Raw genomic sequence first — 20,397 nt, 5'->3', positions numbered from 1 at the left:
TAAGAAAATTACTAACTTAGAGATATGAATTTATGCATCTAGTATTGTAAATGCGAAAGTTTGTCTCGATTTTAGTTCTTTGACCTAGTGTGGTAATAATTGAAGCAGGATCTTGATAAAGCTTAATAACGTTTATTTTTAGAAGGATTTTTTTAAGTGCAAACGCACGGTGACCTCTCAAATACCATTTATTAGCCAATCCATCTGTGACCCAGCCAATGGTTGCTTAACCCAACGATCGTTTACAATCCTGTGAGCGTAGTGCCTATAAGTGCCATATAAATAAACAGCAAATGCTTGAAGAAGAAAGACTTATTTAATTCGTTTATCAATATAACCTAGAATCAATTATTTCTTCAGTATTAAATGTTCTGTGCAACAGCTAAAGTGTGTGTACAATAAAGAACAATGTTAAAATAATGTTTTAAGAAGAAAGTCTGGATGCGAATATTTTTTCTTCTTGGATAATATGAATTTAAACATGTTGGGCCTCATTGTAATATTTGGTGAGTTATTTAGCATTATTTATTTACATTACTAGCTGACCTGCGAAACTTCGCTCGCGTCACTTAGGAGAGAAACATAATTTCCCCGTTTTTGTAACTTTTTTCGTTGCTACTCCGCTCCTGATGGTCGTAGCGTGATGTTATATAGCGTAAAACCTTCCTCGATAAATGGACTATTCAACACATTTTTTCAATTCGAACCAGTAGTTCTTGAGATTAGCGCGTTCTAACTTTTATAACATTAGTAAGTTTAGATGTAGCTCGAACGATAGTGCATATAAATGCTGATCGAAGAGGTTCAATTCCTGTAGCTCACTTCTCTATTATTATCGACGGGTCTATCCCACTAGTCCCGTTGAGTTGTCCCGTGACGGGACAACTGGCACTATTTTGTCCCAGTTGTCCCGTGGCGGGACAAGTGACACTGTTTTGGTGCCAGTTGTTCCGTTGCAGAAAAATCACGGGACTAATGGGACAGTCGGAAGGGTCAAAACAACTGGTTTCATTGAGTTGTTGTGTGACAACAGGTAGGTACTTGGTACTTTGGTAAGATAGCAGATGATGAATTGTACGCTTATCTATGTAAACTTTAAATTCACAAGAAGTTTTTTTTACCATTTAGGCTTGTATAGTAAGCAAACTCGCAGAGACCCTTTTAGACAGTTTTACAAAGATGTAATGAGACACAATCCGGTAACTATTCCAGTGTACACTTTTTGAGTATTATTACTAAGATATAGGTTTAAATACCTTTGGTTTTACAATTTATCTACACAAGTATAGTGCATATTCCATTTGAGATATCTACCCTTGTTAAAATGTACTAGTTTGTATAACGTCTGCTTAAATAAATCTAAATCTTACCAAAGTACCAAGTACCTGTTGTCACACAACAACTCAATGGAACCAGTTGTTTTGACCCTTCCATCTGTCCCATTAGTCCCGTGATTTTTCTGCAACGGGACAACTGGCACCAAAACAGTGTCACTTGTCCCGCCACGGGACAACTGGGACAAAATAGTGCCCGTTGTCCCGTCACGGGACAACTCAACGGGACTAGTGGGATAGACCCTTATCGACTATAGACCATCGACCTGTCATCGAAAAAAAAATGTATGAAAATCTGATCAGCGCCTCTGGACGGGCGTCGTAGAAACTTTTTTGGCAGTACATTCTAAATGTCAAAATGTCGATAGCTAGTCGGTTGTCGGTAGTCGATAGTGGTAGAGAATCGAGGTACTGGTTTTCCAAAGTATCTACTGTAGTACTTTTCCCGATAACAGTTGGAATATTAATCTGAATTATAGAAATGGTAGCCTTGCTCTCAATTATATTGGACTGGCGTTGTAACAGGCAAAACGCGTGCTAATACTAACTTCCTCTACCACCCTTAAGTACAACAGGCATATTATCAGAAAAAATCTCTACAACGTATTTCATTAATGCCCGGTTTCTGAGGTACATTTAGCGGTGGTTAATGGTATTAATTGTAAAATAATGGTTGCTCGATTTTCTACTACTGTCGAAAACTAAAAACCGGCTAGCTAAAAATTACAAGAAAATCTGTTTAGCGCCTCTACCGGCCTGCGTAAGAACTATTTTGGCCGTACATTTTAAATGACAAACTCTCGACACTCGACAGTATTGACTTTAGAGAATTACGCAACGGTTTCCACAGCATAAGATCAATTTAAAAACAGGTGACCGTGTCTGAGTTGTCCAATAATATTTATTTATATAAATAAGAATCATTTGATTCCAAACTAAGCAGAGCTTGTACTATGGTAACCAAATAACTGATAAATATACTTACATATATGTACATATATACTTATAAATATATACTTATACAGATAACCTAGCTGACCCGGCAATCGTTGCTTTGCCATATAAATAAAAAAAAATAGTGTCACTCAAGGTATGAAAAACAGATGTTGGCCGATTCTTAGACCTACTTAATATGCTCACAAAATTTCATGAGAATCGGACAAGCCGTTTCGGAGGAGTCTGGCAACGAAAACTGTGACGCGAGAATTTTATATATTAGATTGACAACCAGGCTCAGAATAAATACTTATTGTTAATAAATTTCTTACTTATTAATTGTGTTACAGTATTCATACAAATTGGTTTGGTAACTGCCTCCGGACCAGTAGAGCCTGATTTGACGACAGTAGCTTCGGAGGAAGACATGTACGCGCTACGAGGCATGACGTAAGTACAGCTGAGAAAGCAAAGGTAGACTATTATTCAGGTATAATGAAAAGGTAACTACAATAAAATTCATCAGGTATACAAGGGCTCTTAGTCCGTTAGTCAGATAATTGAATAATGCTACACACGTAATTTTTTAACAAAAACCAAAAAAGGGACTACTTAAAAAGCATTAAAGTGGGGTAAGGTAGTTTGCAAATCAAATCAATGTATCAATGCAATTGTTTATGTACACAAAGAAAAAAAAACGTGTTTCATATTATTTCACAATCTACCAGATGGATGTAGAAAATAGAAATTTGTCAACACCCCTAATAGTCCATCACAACAATTAAACTTACGTAGACTTCCAGTTTTTTGGAGAGCACATAATATATAGTCATCAGTTCTATCGCTTACGCTCCACCAAAATAAGTACGCTACCGACCTTACCTACTTACCGAAATTAAGGGTCTTAGCACACATATGGGATCGGAAAGGGATCGTAACCTTAACGCCTTTCGCCTCGCTGTCAACCAGGCGTCAACCTACCGTATGCACGTAACGAAAGCGTATCAGCAGCGCCTGTACGTCAACTCGGCTACGGCTAGGCGACACCGCGCTTACGCCTCGCTTATGGATATTTTCTCACTTCTTTAATAAGTTTCTCCCTCTGCATCGTTATTTTGTGTTTGAGTCGAACTTAAAATTTTAAATAAAACATACGCGCAACACGAATGAAATACTCCTTGCGAATGGCGGCGTCTTTAGCAGGCAAGTCGCGGGAGGGGAAAGGGGAAAGGGTGGACGAAGAGATGTGAGCTCGGGGACGATGAGCCGTAAGCTCGGGAATTCAAGTTCGGAGCCTGTTCCGAGGCGAGGCGATTACGTTATTATTCCGATTAGTGTGCGTTGCAGTAGGGAGTTTAATACAAACCATTCTGAACGGCTCGAGGCGATACGGTGACGATCCCTTTCCGATCCCATATGTGTGCTGAGACCCTTAGCCTTAATGTATTTCTGAACTAATTGTTACGTGTTTGTTCAACAGGAGACCGAAATCCACAAAATCTACGATATTTCCGAAGCAGACCTCGCCATTGCACATATCGTTCAGTCACACTTGCGACTATATCGTTTGGTATTGCTTAAGAGCATTTCAGTTACGTATTTTTATATTTATTTTAATAATATCAATAAGAAGTTATAAGATAGCAGTGATAGCCGAGTAGGCACCTCCCACGCAAGTGGCTAATGCGGCGGTTTTTATGTTATGTGTGTATTAGAAATAGTAGTTATTTTCTTTGACGGTAAAGAAAATCATCGGTATTTACATACGGACCGACATATTTACGTGTGACATTTAAAAGTGTTAGTAAGCAAAATTCTATAATGATTATAATTCAATGTAGCAAAAAGCGCTCGTAAGTAATCAAATATGTCATCTAAATATTGTGTCACATTTAGTTCCGCCGCTACATAATTTAAAAAAATATATTTTTACAATAAAATAAAGGAAGACCAGTACCTCGATTCTCTACCACTATCGACTACCGACAACCGGCTAGCTATCGAAACTTTGACATTTAGAATGTACTGCCAAAATGTTACCTACGACACCCGACAGAGGCGCTGATCAGATTTTCATACAAAATTTCTCGATGACAGTTCGGTTGTCGGTATTCGATAGTAGTAGAGAATCGAGGCACAGTACGAGAGAATAATATTTACTTTTTGTTTTTTATTTGTAGAACTGCAAGATTGTGCGCAAGAAATATATTTAATACATACAGGACTTTTAAGAATTATTGTATGATGGACTTCGTGAACTGCAATGCTCTTACACACAGTAATTTATTACCCTTATCATATTAATCATCATTCATATTAGGTCGCGGAAAAAGTATTTTTGCATTATAGGATGTATGAACTTATAATAAAATCTCTTTGGCTTCAAGAATCACAAATGAGTACACAGTTCATTAGGTTTCTTTCAGTGAGCTCGTGAGATACCCAAATATCGAGTCTTTTGTGTAGAGAAAAGATTTTATTACAAGTTCATACTGTAATGCGAAAAGAATTTTCCCCAGACCTAATAGATTTTTTCAAGCCACAGTAGGCTATAAAACCCGTTAACGCAGATCATTATTATTATATGGACAAACATCCGACGCAGCTTGCCGCCCGCAGTTTTGTTGCATAAGGTTGTATCGAAACTGTAAAGAATATTTAAAAAAAATGCACTACGTTACACGAACCCCGTTGCGGTCCCACGTAAACCACCCGCGCTTATGTGTTGACGGAACAATAGCCCATCACGGGCATCAACTTTACGCAGTTTCAGGTCATTTATATTATTGCTAAAAGAGTCAGAGAAAGGATTGAACGCAATCATAATTATTTTAATTTGCGCGCCAGTTTGTGTTTAACTTGAAATTGTCGCAAGGTACGGGTAATCACTACTACATCATTTGAGATTTTAAATCTTAATATTAGTGTTGTGTGTTATACCTTAGTGTATTTAAATTTGATCTTTATTGATTTATGTTGTTAATTACAGATTGGCAAATAGTGCATATGGGAGATTGCTTCAAAATAATTCCGTTAAAACATGAATACCGTACGTATTACATTTGTCATTGTCAACGAGTAATGTGTGCAGACTATTATACTAGAGAAATTAATATAAAAGAAAATACATATATTTAACCCCCAACCCCATGGCCAGCGTGGTGGACTCAAGGCCTAACCCTTTCCCTACGTTTTGGAGGAGACCCTTACTCTGCAATGGGACAGTAATGGGTTAAAAAAAATATGGTATATATTATGTAGATTGTAGAAGAGATTCAAGATCAAAATTAAGAGTATATTTTCAAAAACCAAACGCTAAACAAAATAGGGATAAAATATTGGAAACTAACTAAATAGCAGAACAGATTTTGAAATATGTAGTTTCTTCCCCGTGGGAGGACTAGATAAAGCCTCGGGTTTTAGCTATTTTGTAATAATTTGTGTATTTATTTCAGAATATATGTACTGGAAGGACACTTTCTTAAGAAACTACTATGTATACAACGCCGACTACAACCCCGATGACTATAATGATGATTAGAAAGAATTTTATCTACTCATATATATATTAGCTTAGCCTTTGTTCCAAACTATGTCGGAGTCGGCTTCCAGTCTCACCGGATACAGCTGGATACCAGTGTTTTACATGGAGCGACTGCCTATCTGCCTATCCACAACCCAGTTACTTAAGTATTAACACCTTACCCTTCGGTAAGACTGGTTGTCAGACTTTCAAGCTTCTGACTACTGTTAACGACTGTCAAAGATCTTCGAAAATGACAGCCGGGACCCACAATTTAACGTGTCTTCCGAAACACGGAAGAACTCGATATGTATAAAATGGTCACCCATCCACAAAAAAACCTCGGCAGGCGTAGCTTAACCTCAGAGATCTATCTATGCGGCTGTTGTCTACTCATCAAAACCAAAAAAGCTTGTTCAGGTTTAAGTGTGTGCCTAGTTATTGACTATCGCCAAGTGTGTAAAAGATTTCCTAATACTATCGTTAATGATAGCTGGCTTACACCAAATTGTATATGTAAATTTTATCAGCGCCTCTAGTGGGCGCCATAGGAACTATTTTTACAATACATTTAAATGTCAAACGCTCGATACTCGACAGTACCGACCGAGTAACCGCCAAAGTCTTACGTTAACGCTTTCTATAATTGCATTATAATATTATATTCAGTAAAGAAAATGCTTTATCTATGTCAGATTAAATAGCCACTAGAATTAGATTAAAATTATTTGATTGTTACGCTTTACGTTTTATTTATCCACGTTCTCAAATATAGGCTAAAATTACTTATAAATTTAAGATATAATAATTTTTGGCTAATTCTATGAAAATTGTAGCAATAAAATCGGGCTTATATTCACTATGATCATGAGTTCCAAATTCTGAGATGCATCTTTATGTTTTGGAGACATTCTTTCAACTACTCCTACCAATCGTATAGTTAGTCGCAGTGGTAAACCTAGTGTCAAAGTTATTTAAGCCAACCGAAAGGCCTTTTACGTGGCTTAACGACTGTTATCTTAATTGACAATAACCGGGACCGGGACCGGCCGGCACTACACGGTCACCCATCTATGGAATTACCGCGCCAAGGTTTGCTTAACCCACAGAGCGTTTACCGACCGGTGAGCGCAACTGGCTACGCATTCTTTCAAGAGAGGAATAATATATAGAACAGGGGCATAAAACCGTCGGTCCCACTCCTGACCTCTCGTCTATCGCATCGGTCTAACTGTCCCACCAAGGTATGGAATTACAAAAAGAATCTTGAAGAATTTTATTCTCGTTCAATTAAGTGAAATGTCATCACGAGTCGAATGCTATAAAATTTCAAATTCAATTACCTGTTAAGAAAAAGTATTTTCCTATTTTCTTACAGTAGTTTAAGATAAATTAAAACTTTCCTTATCACAACTTTAGTCGCGTGTGATTATTTCCTGGAATAAAAAGTATCCTGTCTGACGATTTTAGTTATAAGCTATCGGGGCAAAAAATCAATCATAAGTTTTTTTTTCTATCCATAAAATCTTGCCTTAATAAAATGTAGTAGCAGAACAAATTTTTTGGTCGTTTAAGGGAGTGAATAAACAATAGGAACAACAAAATTAGTTAAATTAATAATATAATCTATGGGCTACTTCCTGCATCTTTGATAGGCAGCTAATTTCTTAAGGATTGGCTGCCAGTGGCAAATTCATATATAATTGGATAACGAGAAGTACCTATTAAAGAATGATATTGAGAGTTCAATTACTGGTCATCATTTTGGCAGCACTAACAACACGTAAGTTTTTTTTCTCACTTATTATACCTATCATTATGAAACATGTAGGTATGTATGAAATATGAAATATGTGTGTACATTTTAATTCCGTCTTATAAAGGGAAGCTAAGTTTTCTTTTTACTTTTGCAGTCCCAGAATTATGCAAAACGCAGACGACAACAAAGACTACAGTTAAAGCCAGAAGTACAAGGTCTGACTCTTTATTTAATTAAAATGTAATAATTTACTTTTTATAATTTGCTCTAACGGTGAAGGAAAACGTCGTGAGGAAGCCTTGCATGCCTAAAATTTGTTTAATAAATTTATTGCACTTGGCCAGCGTGGTCGACTCAAGGCCTAACCTCTCCCCCTCGTTTGGGAGGAGACCCTTGCCCTGTAGTGGGACAGTAATGGGCTGGAAAAAAAATACTTTAAGAATAAAACTCTCGACTGATAAGTCGACAGTAGTATTATTAGTACCTTTTAGCTATTTAATTGGGTTGTCTGTATAAAGCAAAAAACCGCTGTAGGAAAAGCGATAAACGAAATCAAGCATCACATTTAATTTCTTGTTGCTTCAAATTTGTTACTGGTGCGTAGTATTTTGGTGGTTCCTGGTAGTTATTTCTGAAGATTCATTCATGGGTTTTGCTTCTTGCAATAATTTTACCACCAAGCAGTACTAATGCATTTTCACTTTTTTATATTATTAAAGTTTTTTCCTAATATTAATTGCTGTAATAAAAAATAATGTATTTTGTTCAACAGGAAAATTCCTAAAACAGACCCGGAATTTGTGTCAGTCCATAATATTTGTGAATATCTTCTTGTTCCTTGTATGAATTCTCAAAAGTAAGTCATTTCAAATGTCGATTTTTTGGATTATGTTTATATTTTGTATCTATTAGATGGCTGCAACAAGTGGCTTATGTAAAATAATCGTAGAATCTGAATACCGTATTTGATAATCTCAAAGAATCTGCCAAATAATATCATTTAAAAAAAAATAAAGCACATCATAATATGAGGCTGGTTTTAGACTTGCAGTTCATACGCGCGCTTAAGTTATTGGAAGAATCGTTTTGCCACACGCACAAATCGTACAAGCGCTGACACGCTAAACTCTGAGTGAACTATTCGGTATTTCTGATTTTTAAAGCGCGCGTGTGAATTTAGTTCTTTAATAGAGCGCACATGTAAACATGCATGCCGAAAATTATACGCAGCAAAAACGCTATTCTAAAACCTGAGATTGAGACTGAGATTTTTACAAACATGCATACGACTGATCCGGAAAATTATGAATAGATCGAAAAATATTATTATTTTTGTTCAGTGTGTTACACAGCGGTGTCGTGATGGCCAACTTAACTTTTCCATAGGCATTTATATTTTGCATAAATTCTAAAACTTCTTCTGTTTCCAGTACTGGAAGATTATGCGCAAAAACTGTTTACCACACTTATCAAGAATTTGTTAACTATTGCAATATGGAATATGCTAACTGTATGGAACATTATGAGAGTAGGTAACAATATAACAGTTTCAGCTTTTTAAACTCTAAAAAGGAATGAATATTTCCGCTCAATCTCGCATAATCTTTAATTGTAGATGTCATTCCGTAAGCATATACATTATACATATAGGTTCGAATTTTCGGCCATTAATCTTAATTTTTGTATTATTTCGTTTCCAGTTTATGAAATTGCATTTATGGGAGGTTGTTACGTCCTTCCCGAAATACATCAATATATGCGTAAGTATTAAACAGATCCTAAGGACGCATTGAAACATAAAGTAATATTTAACACAAAAATTCAGCGAACCTTTACAATATAACCTCTAAACGATTAATATTTTGATCAGTATTGAGCTGTATTTTTGATCGTCTGGGGGAGGCCTATTTTTTACCATGGTCGGAAATATCTCTACGTATTTGTTTAGGTGGCTGTTATTTTTCAATCCAATTTCTTTTTCCAGATTATAATTACATAGATGATTTCCATTTAGACCAGTATTATGTGGTGAACGATTGGTAAACGAAGAAAATATATGATGATAGCAGAAGGGTATACGAGTATATTATTATTGTTATTGAAACTGTACACATGGAAATAGCATTATAGCACATAGCAATAGGTTATATTAAAATTGTACTTGTAGCCGGCGGTCCTGTAGGACAAGATGCATGGATGTGAATGAAGCAAAGGAAGTTTTTAAGGATCGCACCTATTTATGTATGTTAATTTACATACACACATCCATAAAATAAAATTACAAATAAAGCAAAGTTGTTTCCCACGTCTGTATGTATGTATGCTTAGATCTTTAAAACTATACAACGGATTTCGATGCGGTTTTTATAGATAGTGATTCAAGAAGAAGGTTTACATAAATGTATGAAGGTTTATATAACTGTTGAGGTTCTAAAAAAACTTTTTAAACGAGGCGAAACCGGATCGAGCTGTTAGTTTCAAATAAATTATATAATTACATTTTGAACGCAGGGACCGTGTGACGGAGCACGAGTTGCCATTACACTTATTACATCACATTTCGCTCATTCCGCGTCGCGGCCGCGCGGATTAACATCTAATTTGCGGCGAAGCGTTCTGTTACCACTTGTACCTCTCAAGTAGGGCTACCGGATAGGCAAGAACGACTGCAAAAGCTGCTGCTGCTTTTGCTGGCCGCAGATTTAAACCAAGATAGACTTGTCTTGAGTCAGTCTCAAGCCGTTTTGTAAGAGTAACAAGCAAAAGTTTTGTCGTAAATTTGTATCACGAAGTCAAGTCTTTCTTAAAGGTTACTGTAATAAGTGCGTCTTTTAATGTCTCTTATACATTTTCATGCCTTGATTAAAGAAAAAAAAAAAATAGTTAGCCTTTAGTTAATATTTACTAAGATTTTAATCTAATATTTTCCCACAATAAGGTATTTAGTTTCGTTCGCAGTAAAGACGCAATGTCTCGTAATTTTTTTTTTATTAATATGCTGCGGTTTTATGACTCTTGCATCTTCTTTTTCTAGATGGCCTTACTTCAACCATTAGCAACCATACAAAATACTTCAACACATTTAATTCACCCTCCCCAAGGTTAACTTTGTCTCAGAAATCATAACTCTAAACATGCCAACCCTACTCACAAGTACTACTGTAATGAGGAAATTAGTTTTACGAATGAGTGTTTATGAATAATTGAGAATGTGAAATTATTTTGCTATTGTACTATGTAATTACAAAGTTTCAAAGAAACTAAATTAATGACTTCAATTTATATTAGACTGCATGTTTCCGCAAAAAGAGGAGTTTTTATCGTAGGACGTTTAACTGGTAAGTGTTGTCCGTGATATCTTAACACCCAAATAAAGGGATTTGATGTGTTTTCTTTTCTTTCTGGCACATGCCGTGACCGGGGTCATTTGAATTCGAAGACTATGAGCTATTTGGGTAATATTGTATGAAATTTGTGTCTGAAATACTAGTACTATGTGTTCATTAATTTAGTCAAAACAAAGACATTCATTTTGTAAGTATTATGTAATATGTAGTAGGTACTACGTTAAGCGACACACCAGCGCAATATTTTAACAAACTCGCTGGATTATCTAAATTACCTATGTCACATCAGCAGAAGCGTACCACAAGAGGTTCCGCTAGTGTTACACTTAGGTTTCAAGTTTCCATTCCCAATTAGTGTCTGGGGCTTGAAATTCATATTACACAAATACAACAAAACAATAGCCAACGTACATATTATACATGTGTTGAACATTCAGCTACTAAACAATTTTTCTCTTTATGTGGTGAGACTTCGGTCCAAAGTCGGTCAGTGGTTACCACGGCATCTGCTAGGGGCATTGATCAAGTTTTCATACAAAATCTTTTAAGGTGCAACGCAGACGACAGACTATCCTTGACGCACTTTTTAGTCTGTGAAAATAGAACTTACGCAATTATATGTAGTAACGCGCCGGACTTTTTGCGCGTTGTGTGCGTTACTGCATATAATGGCATAAGTTCTATTTTCGCAGACTAAAAAGTGCGTCACGGATAGTCTGTCGTCTGCGCTGCACCTAATAGATAGCTGATCGTTCACGTCGATGGTCCAGATAATGGTAGAAAATCACACTATTGAACAATTCTTCTACTTCTGGATAATTCTTCTCACTCTAGATAATTCTTCTCTTGTATTCTTCTGTGTGTGTTGTTGTAATAAGCACCCGCCGGCTGAAGAATCAGGTCGTTTTGTGAACTCACGCGCAAGTGACGACAAAGCGTACTGATTCTAATGCCGGCAGAATGCCGTTTTTTATACATTGATGTTCTAATGCTGAAATATAAACAGTTTAGTGCAAGAAGAGCGTAACTTGAAAGAATATTAAGTCAGTTAATATCTTCTGTATTTGAAAGTGCAAGGGAAAATATACGAGGCAGAATCTGGTGGGATGACTTACTGATTTTTCTAACAAGCACTCTTCTTGCACACAAATTGCAGATATACAATGCAATAATAAATTACAATGGTCGATATATAAAAAGATTTTAACACATTTTAGTTTCATATACAAATGAATAAAGTAACACGATGATTTTAAGAATACTTATACAATAAAAAGTAAAATACCAAAAAAATAACTTATAATTTATACATTTTAAAGGCACAAAATTAACAACCTAAAATTTATTACAGTTTATTACGTTGTAAAATATGCGATAAGTTTTGGCAAAACATAAGCAAGAAATAAATAGTACTTACGAGTATATACATTTTATTTTTTACATAGTATTTCGGCATTTCAGACATGTGACTGGCAAGATGCCAGTGCCATATGCTTGTATCCAGTATTCAAGACACAATCAGTAATTGAGTGAAGAAAAAGTATTTCTTTTATTTTCTAGACAGTATATTGCAGCTATACAGTCACGTTGCAAGAACACAAGGTCTATATGAATGCGACGTGAATTTCTTAAATCTTCAGAGCTGTAGCTTGATTCTCTACCTTTTTTGACTATCAAAAAACGAGAAAATTTGTATGGAAATCTGATCAGCGTCTCTAGCGGACGCCGCAGGAACTATTTTGGTAGTACATTTTAAATGTCAAACTCTCGATACCTGACAGTACCGATTGTAGAGAATCGCGCTACTAATAGGACGTAGTAATAATGGACATACTTGAGGATCGCTTATGTTTACATACAAATAATATGAAAAACATTTCATCTATACTATTTAATAAGTATTAACGTCTTTTCATCCTTTACACTTATAAACGATCTTCTTATTTTTCGTATGATTTCCAACTATTTACGTGTCGTGTCTGCATCCTGGCATCACTATCTTTGCTCATAATAATACACGATATATAATGTGTGTGTGGAAAGGATAACACCTCAATACATGAAAGTTTTTTCGCCTATATTTAACAAGTACCAGTTATGAACTACTGAACAGCTATATAATAAAAGTACTAAAAGTAAAAAAAACCTAAAATCACTTTTGTTGACCTTTGCATTGAACCCAAAACATCCCAAATAGCAGTTGACGACACTTCTGTAAAAGCGATACACAAATAGAAAAAAATATGATATCAAATAAATACATTCTTATATCGAGAACACGAAAATTATCAGATTACAAACGTAACTTAATCATATCGGGTAGAAAATTCTATTACAGGGAAAATATCAAAAAGAAATCCGGATAAATAAAGGAAACAACGTGAGATTTAGGGGACGTAATAGTCCATGGCTTAGACAAATGTGATTGGCCTCTGTTAATTGCGCAAGTTTATTTTTGTGGGGAGGACGGAACGAAGTTCGAATGGCTTAGAAACTTCGATAGTAAGTTTTGTCTCACTGTGATTTGTATTCTACTTTCGTTTTATATATTTTGTTACAATATATTAAATATATTATAAATATAATACAGTTATTTCTTTTTTTTGTAATGTCGAAGTTCAAATTTATTCAATTATACATGGAAACTGCATATTTAATAATTTTTGACATGAAAAATGACACGTTTGTCGAAGTCATAAATGTAAAAAATTTCATGTGTCGATATACTATATGACATGCCGGTTATGGTTATTACGCACCATTACATTTCATTGTCCTATTTATTTTAACTAGAAATACATACTTACGTTCCCGTGGCTCCCAATCTGTCTTGTTATAACATCGCACCTCCTAAAAATAAAGCTCAACACAATACAATCAATCAATCTTAGAAATATCCTTAAATAAAAACTCGCTTTCAATGAATGATAAATTGGTCTTTATTTAGCTAGAACATAAATCATAAAACAGCTTATTATCATTTTAAAATGTATAGTAAATACGCATTACGAAAATACAATACAGAAATCAAACAAGTAGCGCAATTATCTTCACTCGGAACTAACAAATAGCAAGGTTTTGACATTTCAAATGACGTAAAGAAAATAGTTCTTGCGACAGATGATGTTTGATGATGTTTTTCATAAAAAAAAAACAGTTAGCCGGTTGTCGTTTGTAGAAATGGCGCTATAGACAGGCGATTTCTTATTACAATTATCTATCAACAACCAGCTAGTTTTCGACAAATTTTGTAAGACAAACAGTGCCTCTAGCGGCAGTTTTAGGAACTAATTCTGAAGTGTATTTCGAATGTCAAACTCACGATACTCGATACTACCGAATGTAGAAAATTACGCTACAGACAACAACAGTCACTTACACTTGGCCTGTTTAATTCAAAAAGTTTTAAAATTAATGCATCGGTTTCACAGGTTGCTCCATTTCCCTCCCCCTTATTTACTTTACAACGATACTTTTTGGTTTCATACCGCATGTTTTTGAACAAACTTGTTGGAAGGTATCGGTTAAATTGTGAAATATTTGAATGGCGCATGTTATTTTATTAGAGGGTAAATAACAGACGGTGTGTTTGTTTTCGTTATTTCACTTGTGGTATATTTTTATAGCATCATAATAATACTCTTCATCATAATAACTCTATCAGATAGATATATAACGAAAACACTGACAACATTGTACCTAATAAACTAACCGTTGCTTTTTCAGAAGATTTGAAACTGTCTGTTAATTCGACAGTTAACTTATATCCGGCATTGATTAATCTATTAAGGGTAAGTCAAAGTAAGATATAATATGATTATCTTCGGAAAACACTTTTATTGGCACTAACTTGTTTCTCCTAACTTTTCACTTAGAAAATCCGAAGGCGTATCAATTCGCCATCAAACCACAGGCCAAGTGTAGCCGAAAACAGTTTTATCCCTAAAAGAAATTCCATTACACGGTTTCCTGAACAAATAATTCCACAAGGATATTACTAAATATATATAAGTATAATTTTCAACCGAAAAATTTAACAGTAAGAAGTTTTTTAAGCCAAAAGACATTTTTTACAAATATCTCGACGAAGCAAGCCTGTCGGCCATTCAAAATTTTAATGCGTTACGTGATTCTTGTATATCTTTAAAGTGACTTACATAAATTTATACTTAATCTAATTTATTAATTATAAATTTTAATTTATTATAATTTAGAATATTTCAGCTTTTTGATGTTACGTGATAAAATACTATAAAGCGTTAGTTTTTAATAAATATGTTCTTTTAGGAAACATTATTTTTTGTTTCTATATTTCTTCGTAGATATTAATAATGGATACCTAAAAGAACAATATTATTATTTTACAATTATAATAACTTCAAATTATATTAATTTTATAGTCTATTTTGTAAGACATCATATCAATTAGGGTAGGATATTTGTTTTATTAGGAACTTCCACCCGAAGGTAGTATTTTCGCCCTAAATTCATATCATGTCTAGGCACTGTTTATGTTACTTAAACTATTTCTAGTAAAATAAATTAAAGAGTTTGTTGAAACCAGAACAATTTGGATATTTTTTTATGAGAAATGAATTCAAGAATACGTTGAATATAAAAGAGCCGAATAGGGTTCTCAAACATCTTAACCAAATTTGAAGCTACTGTATCAACAATTGAAACATTCCTTCAAATTAAAATTAATGTGCGGAGCAAACTAGTGATTACAATTGAAACTACTGATCGTCTTTTATGCAATCTACCATCAAGAAAACTTTTAAAGGAAAGCATTTGTAACAACCTTTGTTCTCACTGCAGCTTATCAAACGAACTCAGTGAATTATATGAAGCAGGATTATCCAAAAATAAATCTTCACGGAAAAACTAAACACACAAACTTGATCATCATCTACCAGCAAACAAAACTTCGAATACTGGCTAAACTAATTTCCGGCCTACTAATAACTAGGCCCTAGAGAAATTATCGAAATAGATTTTCTATTAAATAAAGAGGCTGAATGTAGCATTGAATATTAAATCGTCTGAATCACGAGTGTGGTCACGTATTCCATACATTTTAAGCATCCCAATGCGGCTTCAGGTCTTGGGAGCTTTATTTATAAATCGGATACTCGTGTACGTTGAATAACTTTGTACCTATTAGGCTGTTCTATCATATTATTTGCGAACTTTTGCTACCTACTATCATCGTACGTTTGAAATTTCAGGTTGACTAAAAAAATGGACTAGTTACCGTTATCAATAAGAAGTTTACAAGCGATTACGAATTAATATTAATTTAGAGCGACGAAAAACATAACAACCTACACTTTATTGTTTTGATAGTCTGTAATGCTAATTGTAATGGTCAGATATTTGATACAAAGGTGACATTGCGCTACGACAATTAATTTGATCGCGGCATCAAAGTTATTTTAATTGTTTCCTCCAACTGGATAACAACGTCAATCTGTTTCTCAATCACTTTCCTGATATTCTTAGAAGCCCGTCTCCCATATTGGCTATCAATTTAGTCTCATATATCAATCAAGTATTTTGACTGATTACTATAACAGTGTTACTGGATGATGTGACAGCTTAGTGATAGTCACTCGGTCTTCATCAACTTGTATCTTGGTTATTTCATAATAGCCTTAACTCTACATTTGTGGTATATAGTAAGCGAAAAATGTGTTATTTCGCTCATATCTAGACCAAGAACAAAACTATTTATTTCTCTAGAAATATTATTATTTTCTTCTTATAATAAGAATACATGACAGCTTACTTATTTGCTGTGTGTCGCCGCTCATGATTAGTTGGGATCGAGCCAGCAATATATTTCAGAAGAAAGTAAGTAACTTTAAAAACTTTCATATATTATTAACTGCTTTTAATTTGCTTAAAACACGGCTAGTGTATACAAAGTATTATTAAACACTATCAAACTCCTTTTCACAATTATGTGAACTATAAAATAAAACAAATCTGCGCCATTGTTAAGAGAACTAATTGGGATGCAAGTGATTGTAAAGTTCTATTCACTTTCTGCATAATATCTCCATGGGAGCAAGATGTGATTATATTTAGGTAAGTTTGTATGTGATTTGAAACGTCAAACGCTTGATATTATAGCAGTATTAATATTTGTCAATTTCTTTTTATGCTCAAAGTTGATCCGTGAAATTTATTTAAATCATTTGTTTTCTTATAAATTTAAAATTCTATAAATATATTATGCCGTTAATTTTTATTCAAAGACTCGAGATAAATTCCATTACAAGTTTGTAACAATCTCCTAATTTGTGTTGGTGTGTATTGTACATTTTATTCAGACGTTACACAATTCCGGTCTTGTTTTAATTAGCGAAGTTATTCGTTATTTTCTAAACTGAGTTACGAACTTCCAAAGTTTGTGTGTTCTAATTCATTATAAAGTAATTTTGATAACTGTTAATTATATTATGTATCTGATTTTAATGTTTTTGGACCTTTGGAGTGGAATAGAATTTTGAACGAAAGATAGAAACTGTGTTACTAAATGTTAAATATATTTTTACTTTCTTACTAACAAACTTCGTGTAATCGTTGATTAGTTATACAGTGATTTGTCTTTTTCACTCACATACAGTTTCGGTATTGATTGAAAGTGACAAAACACTGCTTAACTTATTAGATTACTTTACACTTACATGACATTTATCAGTAAGGAAGGTAAAATATAAATATCAGCATTCAACGATTTTGATCAAACCCATATTATATTCTCTATAATTCTATTAGATTTCGTTGTAAACATTTATTATGTCATCACCCTATTCTGCTCTTTCATTTTCTCTTTCAACTGTTGTCAAAGCACAATTTTTAATTTAAAACACAATAACAAAATTATATACTCTAACCACTATACCTAACAAACCAGTATTACTTTGAATATATTTGTACATCTATTATTTACGTCTAGATATAGAAAAGAATTTGATCGTGATTTACTTAATAAAGCGTCAATTGTGAGTGATATTATTCTATATACATTTACTTCTAACTAATGAAACTAGGTTATATATATTGATTTATTATTTTACTGCAACATTTAAAAAAAAAACCTCAGAAGAACATCATATTTTCATCTAAAATTCCCCTTTCCATATTTTGTCGATCTTACCAAAACCAGTTTTCTATCAAACGCTGCAGTAAAATAATAAATTTAACTGGAAAACATTATACAGTTTCGTCTACTGTTATTGAATAAAAATTATAGCGTTATTGTATTAATCAATATTTAACTTATAATGGTCCTAATTGCAAGAACGAAATCTCTTCAAATATAAATTGTATTAGAATTCATAAACTTAACGAATATTACTTAACTCTAAGAAAATATAAAAAAGCATAACATTATTAGATATTCAAACAAAGACATTGCCTTTGATGAAATTAAAAAAAAACTTTATCTGAAACAAATTATAGCTTCCAATCATCGTAATATATCATCCTCTTAAAACGACATTCACAATAAACATAGTAATAAAACAAACTTCAAACAATTTAATTGAAAACGAATTACATTACCACTTGACTACGGTGTAGTAGGTACAACGTTGTATTAAAATGCAGTGATGGATGCCGTACATAAACTGAATTGCAGTGTAAATCATCTGAACGATTGTAATTAATGTCAGTGGCAGTCATTGTAGTGGCGTAATAACTCTCATATCTGGTGGTTTATTGCAACTTGGTTTAAATTAATATTGAAATATTCTTTTGAATATTCATTAGTCATTATTTTGGAGGTTATAACAGATTTTAATGGTAGTAGTCTCAACCATATTTGAAATAACTAGATACTTAATTATAGCCCTTGATAAATATCATACTTTTTTATTTAGCCTGCGCCGATGTCACATTGCTGGGCAAAGGCCTATAACGCTGACTAGACCAGCTGCTTGAATAAAATTATCAAATTAATATAAAAATGAACTTAATTACATCGAGCTTGGTTCTGAAAGCTCATTTTATTTGTATTCGATAAGAAAATCTACAAGCAAAATAGCCTGAAGACATTTCTCCTAGATAAAAATCGTTTTCCTCTAATCTTCCTCATTAGTATTCTTCGACGCAAAATTGTCTTAGATTATTTTGATTTGTAATATCTCGAAAAAGAATTTATGTTTCTGTTTTATATATCTAATACAAAACATAACGTAGAGAAATATTTTTATTTTTTCGTTATATTGTAATGGAACAAGAATGCCTCCCTGGGGTACACCGCCGGCGACATCTTCAATCTTCGATCAAGTGACCTTATGCTTTGTATAGCTTTTAAGATTACTTTTGGCGAAACTATATTGCTTTCATTCCGAAAGAAAAACGAAATAATCCGTGTGTAATATAACAAAGTTTGCTAACGATACTGTTGCGAAAGTTTTATCAAAACACATTTCTCCAATTACATGTAAGTAGCAATTTGTCATACGAGTAATCCGATAATTTACAAAAAGCATAATATTTTTGGAAAAAATTACCTACAACACAACTGGTATTGTTTCAATAGTACATTTCAACAACAAATTATCCAAAGTAATTCAGTAATAACGTTATAATTGAGTGAAAATAACAAACAATCGCGTTGAATAAAGACACTGCTCTGAACGAAACTGGTAAAAATAATAAAGACGCTTTCATTCCAAGCAAAAGATCTAAACCTCCAGTATAAGATGATACATATTCATTGCTGACGGGAACCAATGAAATTCAAGATATATTCTCAGAGTTTTCTAGCTAGAGTCCACTGACATTGGGACCTAATAGCTATGAAGTCGAGGGTAGACGAGAAAATTCACTGCACTTTTACTCGAAGTTGCTTTCGGTGAAAGTGTAATAGGGTCTGCAAGGCTAACGAGGCAATTTCCGTACGCCAAAAAGTTCGGTCTAAGTACTTTACTTGTTTGTTATATTTATTAGCATGTGTTTGTTTGAATACTTTCGTGTGTTGATGGGAAGCGACTCTTATTGCTTTTCTGTGTTTTTGACAGGCTTATTTCCGTTACTCTTATACTTCCATGCTCATCCTGTTTATGTTACCAACACTGTATTTTAGTACAGGGAGTTTAACATCAGATTTAGTAAAAACCTTTACAATACCGAAAGAGTATCAATCCTTATCTTCACATATAATTTCGGATATTAGTGTGTAGTCAACTGGTAATGTTTTTGAAAACTAAAATATCGTATAACTTGCCAACTGGTCTATTCCCTGACAAAAGCCTACAAACAAAAATAACCATTAAATCAAACCCTCGAACGCTTTAGATGCGGAGCGGTCAGCGCGCGACCGCCGCGGTCAACACAACGGCTATGAATGCGAGTAGCGTCACCGGCTTAGATGTGTATGCGCTGTTGCACTCGTCGGAGTCGCAGCAGAAAGTACGTGCGCCCCACCATTCTGTAAATGAAAAAAATATTTCAGTTATTTAGCTTAATTCCTGGGTGGATGGC

At 34.0% G+C, this 20,397-nt stretch overlaps 3 protein-coding genes across 3 annotated transcripts in view; 2 read left to right on the top strand and 1 right to left on the bottom strand.

The window, feature by feature from the left end:
- The first annotated feature begins 30 nt into the window (after positions 1-30).
- Positions 31-6,494, top strand: LOC142983574 (uncharacterized). The gene is made up of 6 exons (XM_076130525.1): positions 31-506; positions 2,621-2,720; positions 3,751-3,861; positions 4,451-4,548; positions 5,260-5,319; positions 5,726-6,494. The coding sequence occupies exons 1-6, from the start codon at positions 470-472 to the stop codon at positions 5,809-5,811; spliced, it is 492 nt and encodes a 163-aa protein (XP_075986640.1). The 5' UTR covers positions 31-469; the 3' UTR covers positions 5,812-6,494.
- A 697-nt stretch (positions 6,495-7,191) lies between these two features.
- LOC142983538 (uncharacterized) lies at positions 7,192-13,701 on the top strand. Its single transcript, XM_076130464.1, has 6 exons — positions 7,192-7,576; positions 7,707-7,767; positions 8,325-8,408; positions 8,983-9,080; positions 9,253-9,312; positions 9,537-13,701. Exons 1-6 carry the CDS (start codon positions 7,525-7,527, stop codon positions 9,593-9,595), a joined length of 414 nt encoding a protein of 137 aa, XP_075986579.1. The 5' UTR covers positions 7,192-7,524; the 3' UTR covers positions 9,596-13,701.
- Positions 13,702-13,814: 113 nt separating this feature from the next.
- LOC142983669 (uncharacterized) overlaps positions 13,815-20,397 on the bottom strand; it is a 119,639-nt gene continuing 113,056 nt past the window's right edge. The window contains exon 4 of the mRNA XM_076130655.1: positions 13,815-20,344. Within this exon, the coding sequence (XP_075986770.1) occupies positions 20,223-20,344 (122 nt within the window). The 3' untranslated portion in view covers positions 13,815-20,222. The remainder of the gene's footprint in view (positions 20,345-20,397) is intronic.

Source organism: Anticarsia gemmatalis, chromosome 24 (genome assembly GCF_050436995.1).
Source record: "Anticarsia gemmatalis isolate Benzon Research Colony breed Stoneville strain chromosome 24, ilAntGemm2 primary, whole genome shotgun sequence".
NCBI classification, from domain to species: Eukaryota; Metazoa; Arthropoda; class Insecta; order Lepidoptera; family Erebidae; genus Anticarsia; species Anticarsia gemmatalis.
Note: the sequence above shows the minus strand (reverse complement) of the source record. Positions and strands in the feature narration are given on the sequence as shown.